The sequence below is a fragment of the Apodemus sylvaticus genome, chromosome 3, assembly GCF_947179515.1.
Source record: "Apodemus sylvaticus chromosome 3, mApoSyl1.1, whole genome shotgun sequence".
Classification (NCBI taxonomy): Eukaryota; Metazoa; Chordata; class Mammalia; order Rodentia; family Muridae; genus Apodemus; species Apodemus sylvaticus.
This window is the reverse complement of record NC_067474.1, coordinates 112,650,809-112,669,923: the sequence shown is the minus strand read 5'-3', so window position 1 is coordinate 112,669,923 and position 19,115 is coordinate 112,650,809. Positions and strand designations below refer to the sequence as shown.

The following is a 19,115-nucleotide window of genomic DNA, read 5'->3' as shown; positions in this document are numbered from 1 at the left end:
AGACACAAGTACATAACGCATGGCTGTGTGATTTCATGCTCCTAAATCAAGTCCATTCTAGGTCAATCCCTATTCTATCTGAATTAAAAGCAAATTTGTCAGTTCTAGCAGCATTAATTATATTTGTTGAAAAGGCTACAGACCACAGCATACCAGTGTGCTAACAGGGCACACTGAGGTCGCCATTGAATGATCACTGCCAGTCATCTAAGCAAGGTATTATGATTCAACTACAGTAGGGGAAAGCCTTCAAGGAAAAAAATTTAAATAATAAAATACTTAAGTGTTGACAAATCTCCCAAGTCATTCAAATATCTTTTGCACAATACAAGTTTTGAGCTACCTACTATTCTCCTACTTTAAATTCAGTCAAATGCTGGAATTATGTGTTAGGAAAGACACAGAAATAGAAAAGAAGTGGAAAATCCCAAAACTTTGAAGACTCAAGATTTTATTTCAGTTATTTTGAACAATGGAATCATTGTTGGAATCATGGTATTGAACCAACTATATGGAAGGGAGCAAATGAGTGACTCACGAAAGCTCTGATTTCTTCAAAATGTTCATTTCCCCTCAATGTTTGGTATGTAAGAAAAGTACTTTAAGTATGACTTGGGCAATAACAGGTAGAGAATGATCAAGTTGCTAAGTGGTTTTTAAAAAAATAGGAAAATATGGGCTTTGGGAAAGGCCAGTGGTCGAAGTCCTGCCACTGGAGCTGGAGGATCTACATGCAAAACCCCAAAACCTCCATAAAACCGAGAAAAGCCAAGCATGGTCCCCACACTCCTATGACAGGGTGACACCATGCATGCTTAGTTCCTGCACTTCTATGACAGGGTGACGCCATGCATGCTTAGTACCTATGCAAGCAAATGCATGCATATGCAACTCCTACGGCAGGAGCTTGCCAGCTGGCTAGCCTGAATCACACACTACAGCAGCACAAACAGTGAGAGACCTTGCCTAAAAGCAAGGTGGAAGGTCTAACCTCTGCATATACATTGTAGTGTGAACACACACACACACACACACACACACACACACACACACTTTTAACCCTCCTTGAAAGAGTTAAAGAGGGAAGAAGCATAGTCAGCCTGTAAGAACGACATGCCAGACTATGTCTAATCTAAATTTATCACAGTAAAGTAATATGAATCCTAAGGCTGTCATGAAGCTCAAAATTACTTTGTGTTTTCAATTTTTAAAGACATATTGAGCCCATTTCCTTGTTATATACTTTAATATTTTTCTACATGCATAATAAATGTTTTGGTTAATTTGTTTTGTATACTTAATTGACCAGATACATTTTCAAAATGCAAGTAAAATACTCTATGTTAAAAGCTACAGAACATCCACCTTGGCTTTTGCACATTACTTTGAAATTAACTCTTTGTTAAAGCTTCTTTTACCAATTATCTATGCACCAGGGTTATATAATTACTGTACAAATAATGACTGGTAGGGATTTCTGTGAACGAACCAAATCTTTAATTCTAGTGTACTATCTAGAGCAACGAGACTTTAGGAAAACCAAAACCGTGATCCTAAAGCAAGAACACTGAATTCTGCCAGTGACCGTGAAGACTTGAAGGGGGACGCTAAGCTCTAGAGAGGGCTACAGATGGGACAAGAGCATGCTGTCACCCTTTAGAGACCTGAGCACCTGGTACTGAGGCTGCTGACCATGGACATGGGACATACAAAATGTATGTTGCTTCCAGTTGCTAAGTATGTGGCAACCTATCATCTGCAATAAGAACCAACAGGATTTTCAAATTATGTATAGCAACACCTGCTATAAACACTCACTAGATTTCAAGAAGTCTCCATTATTTTTACCTAACTAATCCCAAATTGTAAGGATTTCCTCTAGGATACACTTATTTCAGAGAAAACGACACCACTGCATACAAAAGGGGCTATAATTTTCTTGGGGTGGGAGGAACAGAGGTATAATTAGTGTTTTTTTTTTTTATTTAAAGATCAAACATGTCTGGAAATTGTTATTTCCCCCTGATTCTTCTAAGAAATAGCTTTCAAGAAATAAGATTAGATGATATTTAATTCATTAATTCTCAGGTTCTCATAGAGAAATTAAGATTTACTTTAAGTAATGAAAAAAAGAAAATAGGAGAATCATAATTTAATTATTCTATCCCCAGACTATGGGCTTTACTGGAGATTTTGATCAAGAACTCTATAGTAGAAGCTGGGAAGGAATTTCTGCAGGCGCTAGAAAGTTTTCACTACTCAAGAAGCCTCCACGGTGCATTTTCAGGAATCATAGGAGCAATGGGGGTGAGGGAGGGTAAACCATAAACCTAAATTTTCCATTTAATTTATTTATTTTATGTGTATGAGTGTTTTGCCTGAGTGTATGTATGTGTACTACCTGTGTGCCTGGTGCTGTGGAAGTCAGAAAGGCCTTTGGAGTCCCTAGAACTGGATTTGTTGATGGTTGTGAACCACTGTGGGTGCTGGCTATTGAAGCTAGGTCCTCTTTAAGGGCAACAAGTGCGCTTAACCAATGAGCCATCCCTACTGTCTTTTGACGGACATTTTAAAAGGACATTAAGGCAAGGGAGTGCCACTGCTTACTTCATTGAAGTATTGTCATTTTTCTCTGACAGTTGCCCAGGCACAGACTATAGGAAACTGTCTCATATGCCCATTGCTGGAGTTTGGGGCATGAAATTCAAATTTCTTTCTTCAAAGTGTTGTAACTGACACATGAAGTTGAGTTTCAGGGAATCTCTTTTACAGCCACAGAGTGAGAAAAATATTAAAGAACAAGTCACTTCGCCCTTTAGTTTTAGGCTCAGTATGAAACAGGTTAGAAGAGCGTCCCAGCCGCTGTGCTATATGGTCTATATGAGTGGTTTTAAACTGTCCTAATGCATATTTTACTATAGTTCCTCATATTGGAGTGACTCCCTCAACCATAAAATTGTTTTCGCTGCTACTTCATAACTGTAATGTTGCTACTGTTAGGAATTGTAGTGTAAATACCTGTGTTTTCATATGCTCTTAGGAGAGCCTGTGAAAAGGTTCTCAACCTCCAAGGGGGTCATGACCCTCAGGCTGAGAACCACTGGGCTGTGTGGTATTTTACATATCCTGGCTTTTCTCTTCTTTATTGTCAACTTTTAATCCCCAGGGACCATCTATATGATGTTCCTCACTCAGGTCAGGATTACTTCAAGCCTAAAGGTTTCCAGATGCCCCCATTTCCTGACTCAGCAGACACCCGGTGAGATCAAATTCCTGTATATTAATAATTTCCAAAAATCAACAGAAAACAATAAAGCTATAAATTGGAGAATACCTACTATGTGCTTACAAATATCTTAATTCCTTACATCTTAATTTCAGATATCATGGGTATTATCCTTGCCTACCTACAAGCTAACACTGCAGGTGTTAGAGATTAAGGGATGTTAAGAAATTTAATCAAGATCATGCCTACTGGTGGCATTTTAACACCCAGTTCTTGGCATCTTGCTGGACATTCAGGCTGGACAGAATTTGATTGTAGCCTGGTCAGACAGAGTAAAGAGCTGCTAAAGCAAAGTTATATGCAGACTCAAAGCATTTAAAGGTAAGCAGCTATGATTTCTGTTTCTTGAAAATCAAGATGAATATTAACATTCTGGGGGTACAGAGAGGATCATGGGTAATTGAACCTGCAATAAGCAAAACAATAGGTTAGGTCTGCCACACAAGGGCAGGAAGGAGGCATAGAGCAAGTCAGGCATGCTTGGGAATAGCCGAGTAGGTGCAAGGTTGGCTCAGAGAGACGATGCCTGTGGGGGGTACAGAGAGAAGGTGAGGGGCCAGAGCTAAGTAAGTACAGAAGGCTGGATTTGAACCCACGCAGCCAAAGCTCTTTCTCCTTTCCATACAACACTCTTCAAGAACCGAGCATATTCTTTCCCTTTCCATCCAAGACTCCCTCACTCCCTTAGCTTTCTATGTAGCTAGGCTGGTCTAAAATTCCTGATCCTCCCACCACAGCCCCCTGAGTGCTGAGATTAGAGGTGTATGCCCCTACCTCAGAATACGAGTACATACTGAAAGAAAGGTACTCTTTAGTTCTCTGAGTGATATTTCCTGTCAGGAGCTGGATTAAATCCAGTTTATGAGGGACAATGAAGTACTTTTCTTCATGTAAATGTTGTTAACCACTCCTTTTTTTTAAATAAAATTTTTATTGCAATTAGAATTAATTACAATGTCCATCATTAAGGATTACAAACACAAAAAGGTAACTTTAAAATATTAACTGGAGTAAAGAATGTATGTCAGTCAACACAGTCAGGGAACAGGTAAAGTTATGAAGCTTGTTTATGTTTCAAATTATGAAAATCATGAAAATCTGTAATTATTAAAGTTGATAACCAACCTAATGGGATCCGTAATAAACTGGAACTTGGCTCATGGTTTATCTGCGAAGGCACAACACTCAAAAACTAAGTGGCCTATGAGACATCCTAGTAGAATGGGCTTACCCTTAAAATAGTGTCCAGTTTTTCTTGATTACTTAGTTGAAGAATTTAACAAAAGATACCAACTTAATGAGAAAAAGGATGGGTGCAGAGTTGGTTGACTGGGTAATAGCAAGCATCAGAGAGAAGTCGGAGTGTGGAATACAAAATAAAATATGTTGTTAACCACTCTTGTGATTGGTCTCTTACAGGCAGGCACTTAGATTACACCCTTCATGTGGAAGTATGGAGAACACAACGTTATTCCAGTATCATTTTCACTGATATTTCTCAATCCCAGGATGAAATTGTAGACTCATCTCCCCAACTGCAGGATTATGAAACATTCTATGCCCTGCCCCTGGCAAGCATAGGGCCTTTCTAGAACTACTGCACCTATTCCACATGATTTTGCCAGCTTTAACAACCATGATGCTAAATGAAGGTGCTAAGTGTGTAGACTGATGACCACTTTAGCAAGCTCTGCTCTAGAAGCTGTAAGCATACAGTATGTGATATGAGGATATAGCTGAAGATATTGTACTTTTCTTCAATGTTTGTAGTAATGATACAAAGCATTAAGGTTCAGTGTAACATAACTTACTATAATTAGGGCCCTGGGTAGTTGAAAGGTAAAACATTTGGCTGTTAGCTCTTTTAAGTGAATAAAAATATCTGGACATCATTTTTATGATGGGGGAGCATCCATTGAAACTTAAAAAGCTCCTAAAGTCTATCCTTCCTATCCCATATGCAACCATTTAAAGGGAACTACAAGGAAACTTCTGGAAGAATTACCACATTATAAGGATGCCCAGGCTGTTTAAAAGGCGTAAGGGACATAGTGATTTCTCCAGGGTGTTGTTCTTGTTGTTGTTTGTGTTTTTTCCTGAAAAGGGAGTATGGAGAAAACCATTATACAGACCATGCTAGGGGAAGGAGGTTATGAATCTCTGATGTATTCCAAATAATCTCACGTGAGTAGGAAGAGTTATGTACAGCTATGGAAAATCAATCTAGATACAAAGAAAATGCCACCTGAAAACCTGGTTTCCTGGGCAGCTTGAGGTCACTTCCTCTTTCTTAAAGTAACAACAACAAATCAAACAAAACAAAACAAAACAAATAACAGAAACCCCACAAACCCACAGAAACACAGCCCCACAATAGGACAAGAACAAACTGTGTGTCACGCCTCTTATGTGTCCTGGAGATGGTATATTCTATACTCATCCCATTGTCCCCGGTCTTTCATCCCACATAGTATGAGATGGACCAGCGCTGGCTCAACACAGCAGTCACTCACATTCACAGGACTTTGAGTAAAGAAAAAAAAAGTATGAGAAAAACAAATGATTATTTTTTTGCAAAAAAAAAATAATCAATGTAACATGGTAAAACATTTTATTCATTCTACTTAGATATATACAGCTGCAAAAGTCAATGATCACATGTGTGTGTTTGGTTTGCACCTGCCTTGTCCAGCGTGCTAGATGCCAGCCAGGCATGTGAGGCTACTCCACTGCACATGCATTAATTTACAGATTCTATTACTCAGCATCACCACAGTCTGAGTGTCCAGAGTCTCATGTGATGGATGGTCACAGCACCTCACAGAGCAGATGCATGTGCTGGCATGGAGGTGAAAGTTCTACAAGGCAGCTCTTATGTGTGCAGTGGTAACTAACCTCCTGCCTTCCTGGCCAGCAATGTCAGCTTGGCCTCTATGAATGTTATTGTGGCACACGTGAAGGTCATTGAAAGCAACGCCTGTGAACAATCTGAGAGGGTGGGAAGCCCAAAGGCTTTCCTTCTAACCTCCACGAAGCCACAGGCAACATGATGCTCATGCATCTTCAAAATCCTTACCGATGCTTTTTCTGAGCAAATAACACTAGCCCCAGTGATGTCAACTTAAGTGTTTATTAAAACATGCCCCTACCTGCCACTTAAACCATGATCAAATACTTGGGATTTGAGGGTTCCTTTGGTAAAGTTTAATCAGCAGGATGCTTGGAGTGATGGCAGCAGGAGGGCTCCATTTACCCTGACATTGCTTGGACATATGGAAAGCACCTATCACTTTATTTGAAGTGAAAAATTTGAAGCTGATTGAAACATTTCATAAGGGAAAGAGAATATAATTTTAGGCCTCTTCGAATTGCTTGAACTGTGAAATCAAGTAATAAACACAAGAAAAGGTTCTGTCAGCGAGAATCTCAGCTTGGTACAGTCAGCGTTTTCTTGCTAAACCTTATTATGGCAAAGCATTGGATGCTTCGCCTCTTGCTCATCCCCACAAATAAACTACGCTGACCTCCACCTGTTACCTCGTGAATCGGCCTGCCATCCTTCAATGACCCTCGTCTGTACCCTGAAAGGCCTTTGAGTCATGGAGAGAGTGAGGAGATAGACTTGTGCAGTAAATTGTGCTGATACCCCTTTATAACTATTCAGCAATTCACAGTCCAAGACAGAGCTATATGGTAAAAGAAAATGGATTTTTTTTTTATAAAGCCCGTGCTTATGAATGTTGGGAAGAGGCAATGCATTTCATCATTTGCACACAGTGTTTTCACAGAAAGTTTCTCTCTTAGGCTATTATTTAATGCAGACAACATCTAGCCCACCCCTTTTAGGAAAATCTGACTATACATTGTGCCATCATTTCAGATGGGCCCAAAGACCATTTCAAAGCTTAAGAATATTTTGAGTTCAGGAATGCTTATGACACTGATATTTTACAAACAAAACAAAGCACTGTATCTCAAATACACCTTCACGCATGCAAAAAGGCCACAAAATTATTAGCAGTATTCAGACAATCAAAAATCAAAAGAAATTCTGATACCAATCAGACAAATACATGAGTCAGTGCAGCACAGCATCTTGCTGGCTTGCTTTTCCTTTCTAACAACAGTGACATATCAAACAGAGTGAGGTGCGTTTCTAATGATTAATGCTGCATTCGACAGAGGAAGGGTGTCTGTCTAATTACATTACACACTTATCTGTGAGGGATCAGCAGCATGTTTCTGCTCTCTGTCATTCTTTGTGACAACATAATGATAGATCCGTTTACTTACGAGTGCAGTTATTAAAAACCGTGCTGTTTTCTTAACTGTCTTCATGTCTTGGAAATATTTTATTAAAAATTACTTATCTGACACTAAGGGTAAATGCTTGGCAGAGCTCTGCATATCAATTAAGAAAATGAGTCAGTTCCATTCAATCAATGTCTCTGTTGAGTGTCGCATTCAAGTTCGGTGAAACTTGCTTCTCCATGAAGCTTTGATTTGGGAGCTAGTGACTCACCCTCTCCCCCAACTTGTCTTATTTATCCGAATTTTAAAGTTTGGTTTTTGCTTAAACTAAAAACTGCTCATGGCCGACATTTTCTCTGGAGTCATGATTTAGCACTTGTTTTTCATATTCACACCTTTTTTTGGAAACTCAACACAAGGATCCAATTTTAAGCAGACAACTCCCCACAGGCCAATCAGAATGGGTTGTTAGCTGTGCACCATCGTTCACAGCTTTTTCTACTCATGGGATGAACTTTATCCAGCACTTGTGAGGAAAAGGTCTTCATACAGGCTAAAAAAACAACGAAGCAAACGTCACTGGGCACTACAAGTGGCTATCCCCCACTGTGTGACTACTACATGTGTCAAAGAAGACAAGCCAGCCTCCTCCATCATTCTTTCCACTCAGAGTCACATCACAATGGCTTCTAACTTGCCCTTGATGGTGAAAAACAGCTAGATATGAATGCTGGGTTTAAGTAATTCCTGCTCTGTTCAAATTTATCTCCAGCTCTGGTGTTAGTCAACTCAAGACAACCAAGATGTAACTCAAACAGTAGTGACCTGTAATAAACCATTTTTCAGCAAACTCCTAATGTATGGCCAGGACAAAAATTGATGCAAATTATATTTAATAGATCTGGGTTATGAAAGTGTCTCCCTTATTAACCAATGGCATCTTAAGCCTTCAGTTCTGATAGACAAACTCATAGATGCAAGCATACCAAAGGAGAAAAATCACTACTTAAGTCTTTTGAGGATAAAATTTCTGAAGAAAAGAAAAATACCCACTGATGGAAAGAACTTTTCAAATTAGAAGCAGGTGTCACCACCACAAAAGGACAACTATCAAATAATAACTGGACCTGAAACACATTCAGTTTAATTCTTTTAATCCTACATGCAATGTGGCACCCAACTGGACATTAGAACACGCAGTGTGGCTTATGTAAGAGCCTCAGGTGTGCTGGAAGACAAGCGAGGTGTGTTCACCAATGCTCTCTTCATGCTGTTCCTGACACGGCTGAAGAGCAGACGATGCATTCTGACAGGCATCAAGTCCAAGTCTGGTATTTGGAAGTCATTAGTGCTGGAAGCTGGTGATAGCCGGCAACTCCTAGGTTAGGCTTGCTAACAGGGCGAAAGCACTGGGTACCACAAGCTGATGCTCTTACAAGTTCTAATGTGTTCAGTGCATTTCTACCTATGCCAGTGGGAACTTCAATCCATCCTTTATTATATGTACAGTGGGAGATGCCAAGAAATTGGAATTATTAAAAATAAAAGTACAAGAAGACACAAGGCCCACATGCAAACATGGGTGCTGAGGGGCACGGTGTGGGTGAGCCCTGAACATCATCAGTGGCTGGTGGCACCCACTCTTCACAGCGATGCGAGGCATGGGAACATAAGCAGGCCATCACACCAGAGAAATCAGAGAACCCAGAATTATAGTAGTCCTAGATTTAAAAATCCAAAAGCTTCAGACAGGCTTTTAGTTGGTAAGAGAGGTGGCGAGGGGATCAGTAATCCTTGGTTCTGACAAGTCACAGCAACAAAGAACTGCTTTTAACATGCAACATCATTTCCATTTCAGGTTAATTTTTCACCTCTAAGAGATGCTGTGAAATGAGGGGATTCTTGTATGCTTGATTTCCCCCCTCTCGTTTGAGAGACATACATTGCGATCAGGGCTAGAGGGAACCCTCTCTGCTGGAGCACTTGGAGTGCTGTTCAGGAATCTATCAGGACTCGTCTCTGATTTACTATGTGCATGTGAGCACTTCCCGGAATCTCCTAGGATGCACTTCACCCATCATCTCCAAATGGGTGCCATGTCTTTGATTAATTGATGAGTTTATGATGTAACTGAAGCCTGTGGACGGATGGAGTTGGATGAATTATTGTAATCGTCTACAGGAAAACAGGGGTCGAGCACACAGGCTCATCAGAAGCTGACGCCCTGAACAGAGAGACAGGACTGTATGGGTCCAAAGATTTCCTTCTTCATCTCTTCCCATTCCTCACAGAAAAGATTCTTGATCTGGAGTACTAAAGAACTACCTTATTAGAACATATCAGTAGCCTTTATTTCTACACAAACTACAGCATTAAACTCAATCATTTAATATTTAAGTTGATTCATTAGTATAGTAGAGAAACGGGAGGTAAATGAGAGAGAAATCAGTCTGTAAATGCCACCATAAATGACCTTGGTTCTAATCTCTTTTTAAATAAATTAAATGGGTATATGTGAAATAAACACATATATTTAGCTCACAGGTATGCATGTATGATGTATGTATGTATGTGTATATATAATTGAGATTAATATATGTTGCCATTAGCCACCACTGTTACTTATAAAACATTATATATTTAAAATTCCAGCAGCATTCCAGTGACAAAAATATAAGCTAATATATATTATTTATTAATCAAATTATGGCCTGGTATATATCTGCATCATGTTCATATAGTTGAGAAGATAAGATCACTATTTAAAGAGAGAAAGATTTAAACTACCTTGTATTAGTTCAAGAAAATATCTTAACAGATAATGCAAAATATCATATCTGCAATAATTCTGATCTATCATGTACTTCTGTCTATCCTTTATTCATCCATAAGCCAAAACTCAGTGGTTTATTAAGACAGGGAGATTTTGGTCAGTATGAGGGATGATGTCTTTTGCTAGCTCAGGATGGTCCCAGCTCATGTACCTCCTCGGGAATTCCTAAACTGCATGACATCTGCATGCTTCTTAGGGATGGGGGATGTGATACTTGCCTATTGGGAAGAGAAGGACACAGGGACCAGGCTTCGCTGCTGCCCCAGTAGTCATGGAAGGGCTTCTCAATAAGTGCAGGCGAAGACTGTGGCCCAGGACAATCAGTAACTCCCCAAACTGAGATGCTGTCTACCCTCCATACCCCATCAGTCTCCTGAGTTAACTATCCATTCCTTTGACTCTAGTGGGTCTAGTCTCTTAGAAGCCAGTGTCTACTACTTTAATTTTCTATTTCACCTTCCACTTTGCACAGAGCTTTGCACATCACACTTTCAGAGCTGTACAATGTACTTGCCATCAAATTTCTTGGTATCATACCTCCTGTAACACTTCAAAGATTTTCAAGTATTCACCAAAAGACATACACACTAATCACCAAAGTTCTATGCCTTATTAAGTATACTTCACGTATATTGAAGGCATCTAATGGATAATGACAGACACAGTACTTTGCACATGGTAGAAAGTCAATAAACGGCAGCTTTTGTTTTCTTCCTATCATTGTTTGATGTTCTTCCAGGAAACAAAAATCTGGAGCAGTTTACAAAGAGTGCAGGTTTGATCATGGCAGGAGACAAGAATTTTAAAGTTTTTAATTCTTAATTTCTACTTCCCTGTTGTTTTTTTTAAACAAAGTATTCTGTTTTTCTCTTATCATTCTCCACTCGACAAGCCTTCAAAGGCTGCTGTGGTCAGAGCGGAGTTTCCTTTAATGCCCCACCCCCTTCCCTATGCTAAGCCTGGGCCACACTGAGCCACAAGTACCTGGGCATGGTGACAGGAAAAGGAAGAGAAGAGCTCGCAGTGAGCCTCACCAATCAGCACTGGCTGTCTTTATCCTAGAGCATTTATATAACCCTATTTTTAAACATGAAATTAAAGGATTTGGTGATTTGGATAATTTATTATTTACACAAGACCAGCTGAAACACAGCATTAATTTTCTTGGGAGTTTCTGTATTTACAAAATTGTGCACCTGGGTTCTCCAAAGCCAAAGAAGCTCCTCTCCTTCCTTCATCAGAGGCACTCAGCACTCTGATGTCAAAGTGTTTGATCAGATTCAAAGGACATGATAGGACACACGTGGTCGCCAGCTTTGTATCTATTTATTCAACAAATATTGATTGAATGCCTGTCATATTACTAGGTACTGTAACAAGCTTTGGGAGAAAATAACCCAACCAAATAAACAGTAATTTTTTTGCCCACGTTTTGTCATATATATATGTGGCACTCAATACGCCATGTATGTGTAAGTGCAAAGACATCTTTCTTCTAGTATATAGCCTTTTAGAGTTTAATAGAAAGGGTTGGCTTAGAGCATTTTCTGACATTAGGAAATGAGCCCTGATGAAAAGGTAGACATTCTTGAAGGCTGATGAGAGTACTCATTTTGTAATGGAGCCTTTCTGTTGTAACCCTTTATTTAGGTGAGATTTCTCTGGTAAGGGTCATTAAGAACAGATCCTTGTTACTCTACTGGCGCTCTCTGGCACATCATTCTCTAATGAGCAGGTGCCAATACTAAGGAGATAATGGTGGGAGAACGCTGTCACAAATGATGCTTTCCCACTGCTCCATAAATGTAGAAGAAAAGCTGGGACATTGATCCCACGGCAGTGTTCTGTAACGGTGACTATTCCCATTACTGCAGGGGATTGTGGGAGATTCAATCATTTCCCCTAATTTATGCTAGTGCTGCAGAGTGCCTGTGATCAATGGACTATTGTCACCAGTCTGGAGCCTTTCTACCAGCCCCTATAATGGGTCTCTTATATGCCTCAGTTACAAGTATGTATTGGTAAACTTCTACTGTGGAAACTGAAGAGTAGCTACTGTCAGTCAAGTCAGGATTGGCAGGGGAGGGAAACTGAGCCATCAAAACACGTGATTTTTGTTTTGAATTTGACATGGTTTCGTTAGGTAGCCTAGGCTGGCCTAGCACTTTTAAGCATCCTGCCTCAGCTTCCCAGATGTTAAAATTATTGATGTGCACCACTATGCCTAGCTTCTAATACATGATTTACAGAGCTGCAATGAGCCACTACTACTTTCAGAATTCAACTGTGCTTATATCTATCAAGGCCTAGAGCCCTAGTTCTGCAAATCTGCGGTCACCTGTTAACTGTTCATCAAAACAGTCCTTCATAGATGCTTTTAAAACACTTAAAAATGTACTTATCTACTTAATAATGTTCTATAAGAAAAGAGGACATACTTTAAACATCTAAAAATAAAATCAAGTTAACCTAGAAATAAGTTTATCCCTGAAAGAAGTTTATCTCTGATAGCATTTTAAAAATAATTGCAATTAAATGTATTACCTATTCTATTTTGACTCCAAGTCTTTCACTTAACTGTTTGGAGTTTACATTGTCTTGACTGGCACAATTGTGCCAGTTTTATCATCTCAATATAATTATAGTTATAATGTATACACACACACAATTTAGTGTATTAGAAATTTGAATGGCTTGCTATAGAACATTCAAATAGTTCACATTAGATTGTTTGTGTATTTTTTGATAGTTTCATCTAGCATAGGCTGGCCTTGAATTCACTATGTAGCTAAGGGTGATCCTGATCCTTCTGCTCCTACCTTTCAAGTGGAGGAATCACTTATGCCACTACACATAGCTTTCAGTAGCTTTTTAATCCTACATTTAAAGATAGCACCAGGTGCCACGGACAAGAGTTAAATTTCTTATTAGATTCCCTTCAGATCTGCTGGCACTGAGTGACACACTCATGCAGGGTGGCCTCAGAGGCTGTGTAAGCAGATGGCCTACAGAATCCTCTACTTTCAGGACACAGAGAAGCTAAGGGAGGTTCACAGGGCAGCCGTAGAACTGCCCACACGGAGAAGAAATATGGATGAAGGCATTCTCGGATTTATTTGTGCTAATGGTTGGAGAACTAGACTCTTTCAAGGAAGGTAACGTTTCTCAGCTGGATTCCAACCGAAACCCAGTTTACTGGCTACTTTTTAAAGAAACTGACCCTAATTCTCCATCAAGATTTACAGTTCTCTTTTAACTACCATCAGCTGGGTGAGGTCTGTCCCCTCAAGGATCCTGGTGACAACAGTTCACATGATTAGAGAAGAGTAATTTTGTAAAGGACTTTGGCTTCCATCAGCTCAACTAATAGCCCTGACTAGAGAGACAGAGATGGGACTGAGATATCTTAGGTAGAGTAGCCGAGAGCGTTCTGAAGTTTGGCCTTAGAGACAGGTCCTCAGTGCAGTTGTTTCTGTATCTATCTCAGAGTACTGCACACAGATAAAAGCCTATGCATTGATTTGACTTAGAGTGGTAAGATGAGCAGAGGCATTTAACTGGGGGTGGGTGAGTGAGGGAACAGGGGAGAAGGAAAAAGAAGTGGGTGATTTTCTTTACTGAACCGAGGGTCAGGGATTGCCCAGTATGTGGTCTTCTCTGATCCATGTGAAAGTGGGTGTGTTTCTATCTGCTTGAGATAGTTTTTAAGACATTGCTGCTCAGGGAGCACATACAAAACCCAGGGAGAAAGGCTTGAGAGTGTAGCATTTAAAGTCCAGTGACTCCCACAGCTGTGCTAAAGATGCTGATCTCAGCATCTGAGATCTGGGTGGTCTCAGATGCATTGCTGAGACACTTCCTGTGGTGCCAGTTGCAGGTCCTTAGGTGACAGTGGCTTGGTGCTTACATATCATTGTAAAGAGAAAAGTGGAGGTGGAAGAGTGGAAATTTCCAACACTAGTGAAGCAGAGAGATCATCTAAAGTATATAAAACACTATAAAAACAGAACATCTAAACTGTATAAAACACCCTATAAAAAGAGATCACTGTCGAGGCTCTTGATTCATGCATCTTACATCATGAATTAGCTTTTGTAATTTTCTTTTAAGCAATATAGACTTGAATCTTATTGATGAATAACCATGCATATTTATGGAGGTACGGTGTGGTGTTTTGATGCATGAATACACTGCTTAATGACTGAGTCAGGAAGTTAGGACATCTATTCACCTCAGAAAGTTACTATTTCTTTGTCATAGGAACATGCAAACTTCTTGTGTTTGGTTATTTGGAGATATCCATATCATTAAATGCATCATTATCATCTTATATCATGTATCATATCCGTTAAGGAGAAGGGTAGTTGGAATGCAGTTCGGTGTCCTACTAAATGAGATGCTTGGCTGAGCCACAGCCATTATCCTTCCCACTATTTGCTATTAATTAGGTTTAACTGGAAGCCTGAAGGTTTAAAATATAGGAAATACCAATTTTTAGAAGATTGTTGGCAGCAAATGCTGCTTCTGGGTATATAAGAAAGCTCCCATCTCTCCTTCGTTCACTCCTTCAGTCAATATTTATTGAACACCTATTATGTTCTACACATTGTTGAGGGTTTTAAGGACACAGCAATGTAAAAGATCACCTAGGTCACAGTCTCATGGCTTGCAGATGCTAGGGGAGGAAGACAGATGGAGCCTAGACAAGGCAAGAGGGCCTATGAAGGAGGAGATGCTGGATACAAGGCCAGCGGCTATTTAGGTCACTACCGGCCTCTCTGACATCGCATTTAAACAAGTCTTAAATGCTGAGGATCATTTGATTTTACGGACGACATGGCAAATATTTCACTGTTAACAGTTAATACTCTGCTTATGTATCCTCTGTGCATTTAGTAGACCATATCGTTTCTCCCCTGACCTAGCTTATATGACAAGAGGTCGAGATAAGGAAAATAGAGAATTTTCAGGTCTTTCTCTTGAGTTATTTACTATCTTCATTATGATTTTCTAACTTAAATATGAGTCTAGAATGCAAGACCTTGAAACATTAGCATAAGCAGTCATGCTAAAAAGGTTAAATAGAGAAGCAAACTCAGTTTAATAGAGAAGATGACTCAGGAGTCAACTTTTAGTTTGAAAGACAGATCCTGACCACAGATACACCATCAGTCTCAAAAAAGCACCAACTGAAAAACAACGTTGGCGCATAGTAGGTACCCAGGCATCGCCCCAGCCGGGGAAGCACTGCCTGCAGCTTTCCTCCTTGATCATTTGCACCCTTGCCTCACTGGCAGCTTTTCACCTGTGTGGCTGAACAGCCGTTGAGAGTCTGTGACTTTTGATGGAGAGGGTTTCACAGGGCTCGTGTCCCAGTGCATGGCTAGATATAGGTCTAACCCAACCAAGTTTTGAGGTAGCTGGGAAATGGAACCAAGGGAGGGAACAAAAACTGGGAAGTGGAACCTAGTGGAGTGAACAAACATAGCACCAGGAGAAGCCAGAGCCAGCCGAGACTGCCTAGGGTTTTAGATGAGCATTGCTCCCTGTGCGCTGCTCCACAGATGGGCAGAGCCGTGCACCAAAGGGGCAGAGACAAGCTAATGAGGACACTATGAAATATGTTTGAAAAGTGTGCATGTAGTTTACTGTATGTCTGGACAGTTTCACTTTCCAACGTCTTCCTGTTGTTCAAGGACGTCTCACCTGGCTACCTTTCTGACCACTTCCAGGCCTCTGTAGTTAGGCAGTTCCAGAAACCCAGCAAGGGGAGACCCCCAGATGCCAGGCTCTCTGAGAGGGGCATGAGGACATCCTTACTTTCTGTGTCACATCAGAAGCATAAGCCCAGTGCCCTTCTTGTTTGAGAGAATTATCCCAAGAGCAGGCTGTCCATGCATTTGGGATATACATAATTCCCAACATATTTCTGAAGGCAATTTACATGAGTGAACCACTAAAAGCCTCCCACTTAATTAACTGTACCCCTGGGGACAAGCTATGTAGGCCCGGATAAGTGTGGGAACAACATAAAGGTGTTCTCTGTGCCAAAAAGGGGATTGGGCTTGATGGAAAATCCCCAAAAAGGACCATCTGGCAGCATAAATTATCCATTTAAAGTGGCTGGTGTGAGCTAATGACACCAAAGTCGCCATGAACATGTGCAACATCCCTCAGTTGTGTTTTAATGTCCCCTCAGGCCCTGTTTCAATTATGACTTTCTATGCTGACTATGGCCAAATATAAATTTATCCACTGTGCTCTCCAGCCCCCACAAATATATGCCATGAGATTGCATTTTTCTTTAATGGAACAAGGACAGACAATGGGCAATACTTTCAGGAATACAATTTCTTTGAGAAGAAGGAAAGAAAAAAATCCCTCCATGCAAAGAGGATTTAACCATTAAACTTAGTTATCTGATGGCTGCACAGGGTGCAGAGACACAGATGTTAGAATTTAGAATTATTCGAGTCATAATGTGTAGGTATGAAAAGAAACCGCTTCGAATGAAAGAATTACTAGGCCAAAGCATTCTGTTCCAATAGTCCTTACAGCCCCCAGATATGCCAGAGAAGAAGTAGAGGAGGCTGGGAGGGCTGGGATCGCCGCAAGGGGCTTTGTGTCCACCAACATCCAATATCATAAGCCAGAATGAGTATACATGGAGCATGCGAGAACGGCACTCCATTAAAAATGTACCACACCTATATACTTGATTCTGATTCACTGAAGCAGGGAAATTGGTTAGGACAAATTAGCCCTTTAAAGGGGACCCACACAGTGTCCTTCCTTTAATTATTTGATTTTAATACAAATGTACCTTTCATCATCATCATCATCATCATTACACAGAGGGCATGACTTAGTGACAATGGAAGTCAGCACTTGAGTTCCGCCTGGCCTGGCTATATATCTCTGGCACTTTAGGTGAGCGGATATGGTGTGCAGCAAAGGTGACATGCAGCCTTCAGAGAATGACCACACCTGGAGTGCTGTGTGGTTGACATGATACAATGAAGACACCAGAGCTCTGGAGCTCCACACAACCCTGAGATGGTTGCAACACCGGGCTCCTGATCCCCTATCTTCTCTAAATCCCTTGAAAGCAGAAGCCACTGCCTCCTCATCTACCTGTGACCTCTCCCAGAGCGTTCCACTGAAGAGTGCTGAGTGGGTGAAGGGATGAGCTGCAGGAGGGAACCACACAGGGATGTTCACATTTTCATAAAGGAACAAGAGAAAGGGCCCAGCCAATAGGCCGTGGGGCTTCATTGTCACTTGTTTTTAATTAGGATAGGATGCGACAAGCGTAGGGAGGAGGAATACGCTTCTGTGAATGTCAGACATTATATCAATTACGGTAACTTCCATAATCAGGATCCAGATGGGTCCATCACCCTAAAATCTCCCTTCTGCTGCTCCTTTATAGTCCTATAAAGCCATCTATAGCCACAGAGTTTGTATACTGAGAAAGTGTTGGGGACGAGAGGGAGGTGTTAGAGTTGAAGATGAGGGGCTAGTTCCAAGATTTTCTTGATGCCCGTCTGTTCTTGCAGTCAGTTACTCTGAGACAGTAGTGGGGGAGGGATGGTGAGAGAATTTGTTCATTTTTACCCCCATATCACTGTGGATATCAGTGCTGGATATCTGCACTGGATACAATTCTTACTTGAACACTACCGACCATGCTACTGATCCTCAAGAGCATCAAAACATCTTTTACTACTATCAGATTGCGTTTTACAGGAAAGTTATAGAGTCTGAACTACAACCACCTAGCCCTGTCACTGACTCGAAGACTGGGCTTCAGACGATTCCCCGAACCCTCTGACTTCTTACTCATCTGAGTTGTATTGACGAAGTCACTGGAGCCCATTCCCCCAAGCCACATGGAGGTCAGACATTCAAGTTTGACTTGTATTGATGAAGGCATTGGAGCCCATTCTCCCAAGTCATGGAACTCAGACAGTTAAGGTTTCCAGAAAGTGCTACTGAGAGAATCACTCTCCATATTCTACAGCCGCCACATGACAGCCCCCAAGATTCGACCAACAGGATGTATTCAGGTTGGTGCAGACAGACATAAAGTTGGTAGACTATGATGATAGCCAGCAACAAGAAAAGAAAAGGAAAAAAAACCCAAATCCATCATGTTATAAATGTCCACTCATAATATGGCAGCCCAGGGGACCTGTTCTGCTTTTTCACTGATATCCACAAAGTGGGGAAAGCTGATGATTTTTCTTATGGATACTAGAGTATAGTAAGAAAAACAAAAACAAACCAAAGCCCAACAGGTATGTGTATATATAAAAACAAAAGAAAGCTGTCATCCCGGCTACTCAAGAAGCTGAGGCAGGAGGAACACTTGAACCTTGGACTTGAGGCCACAGTAGGTAACAGTGACCAAACGACCAAAGCAGAATGAGATGCACGTGGGCTCAGAGTGCTGGTGACAGCCGGTGAGTGAGCCAACACACACCCTGTCATACGCTTCGGTTGTACCTGCTGTTTCCCACCTCTCTGCCGTGCCAGCGCCATCACATGCACACGCCATTTCCTCCCCTTTTATGACTCCTCTGCTCACCTGGCTCTACTTCATGCCATCCGCTGGACTGGCTGCCACTCCCTGGGGAGCGCCCTTGGCCTGTGTAAAATGGTTCTTCACCAGGACTGTCCATTTCGTCCTCCACAGACTTGAGGCGCTTTGTAGAGCTGAAATAAAAAAAAAGGGGGGATGCA

At 41.0% G+C, this 19,115-nt stretch overlaps 1 protein-coding gene across 5 annotated transcripts in view; it reads right to left on the bottom strand.

Moving 5' to 3' along the window:
• Nucleotides 1-19,115, bottom strand: part of Nfia (nuclear factor I A) — a 347,599-nt gene that overhangs the window by 78,637 nt on the left and 249,847 nt on the right. For all 5 annotated transcript variants that reach the window (XM_052176800.1, XM_052176801.1, XM_052176803.1 and 2 more), the window contains one exon: nucleotides 18,961-19,088. In XM_052176800.1, coding sequence (XP_052032760.1) covers nucleotides 18,961-19,088 — 128 coding nt within the window. The remainder of the gene's footprint in view (nucleotides 1-18,960; nucleotides 19,089-19,115) is intronic.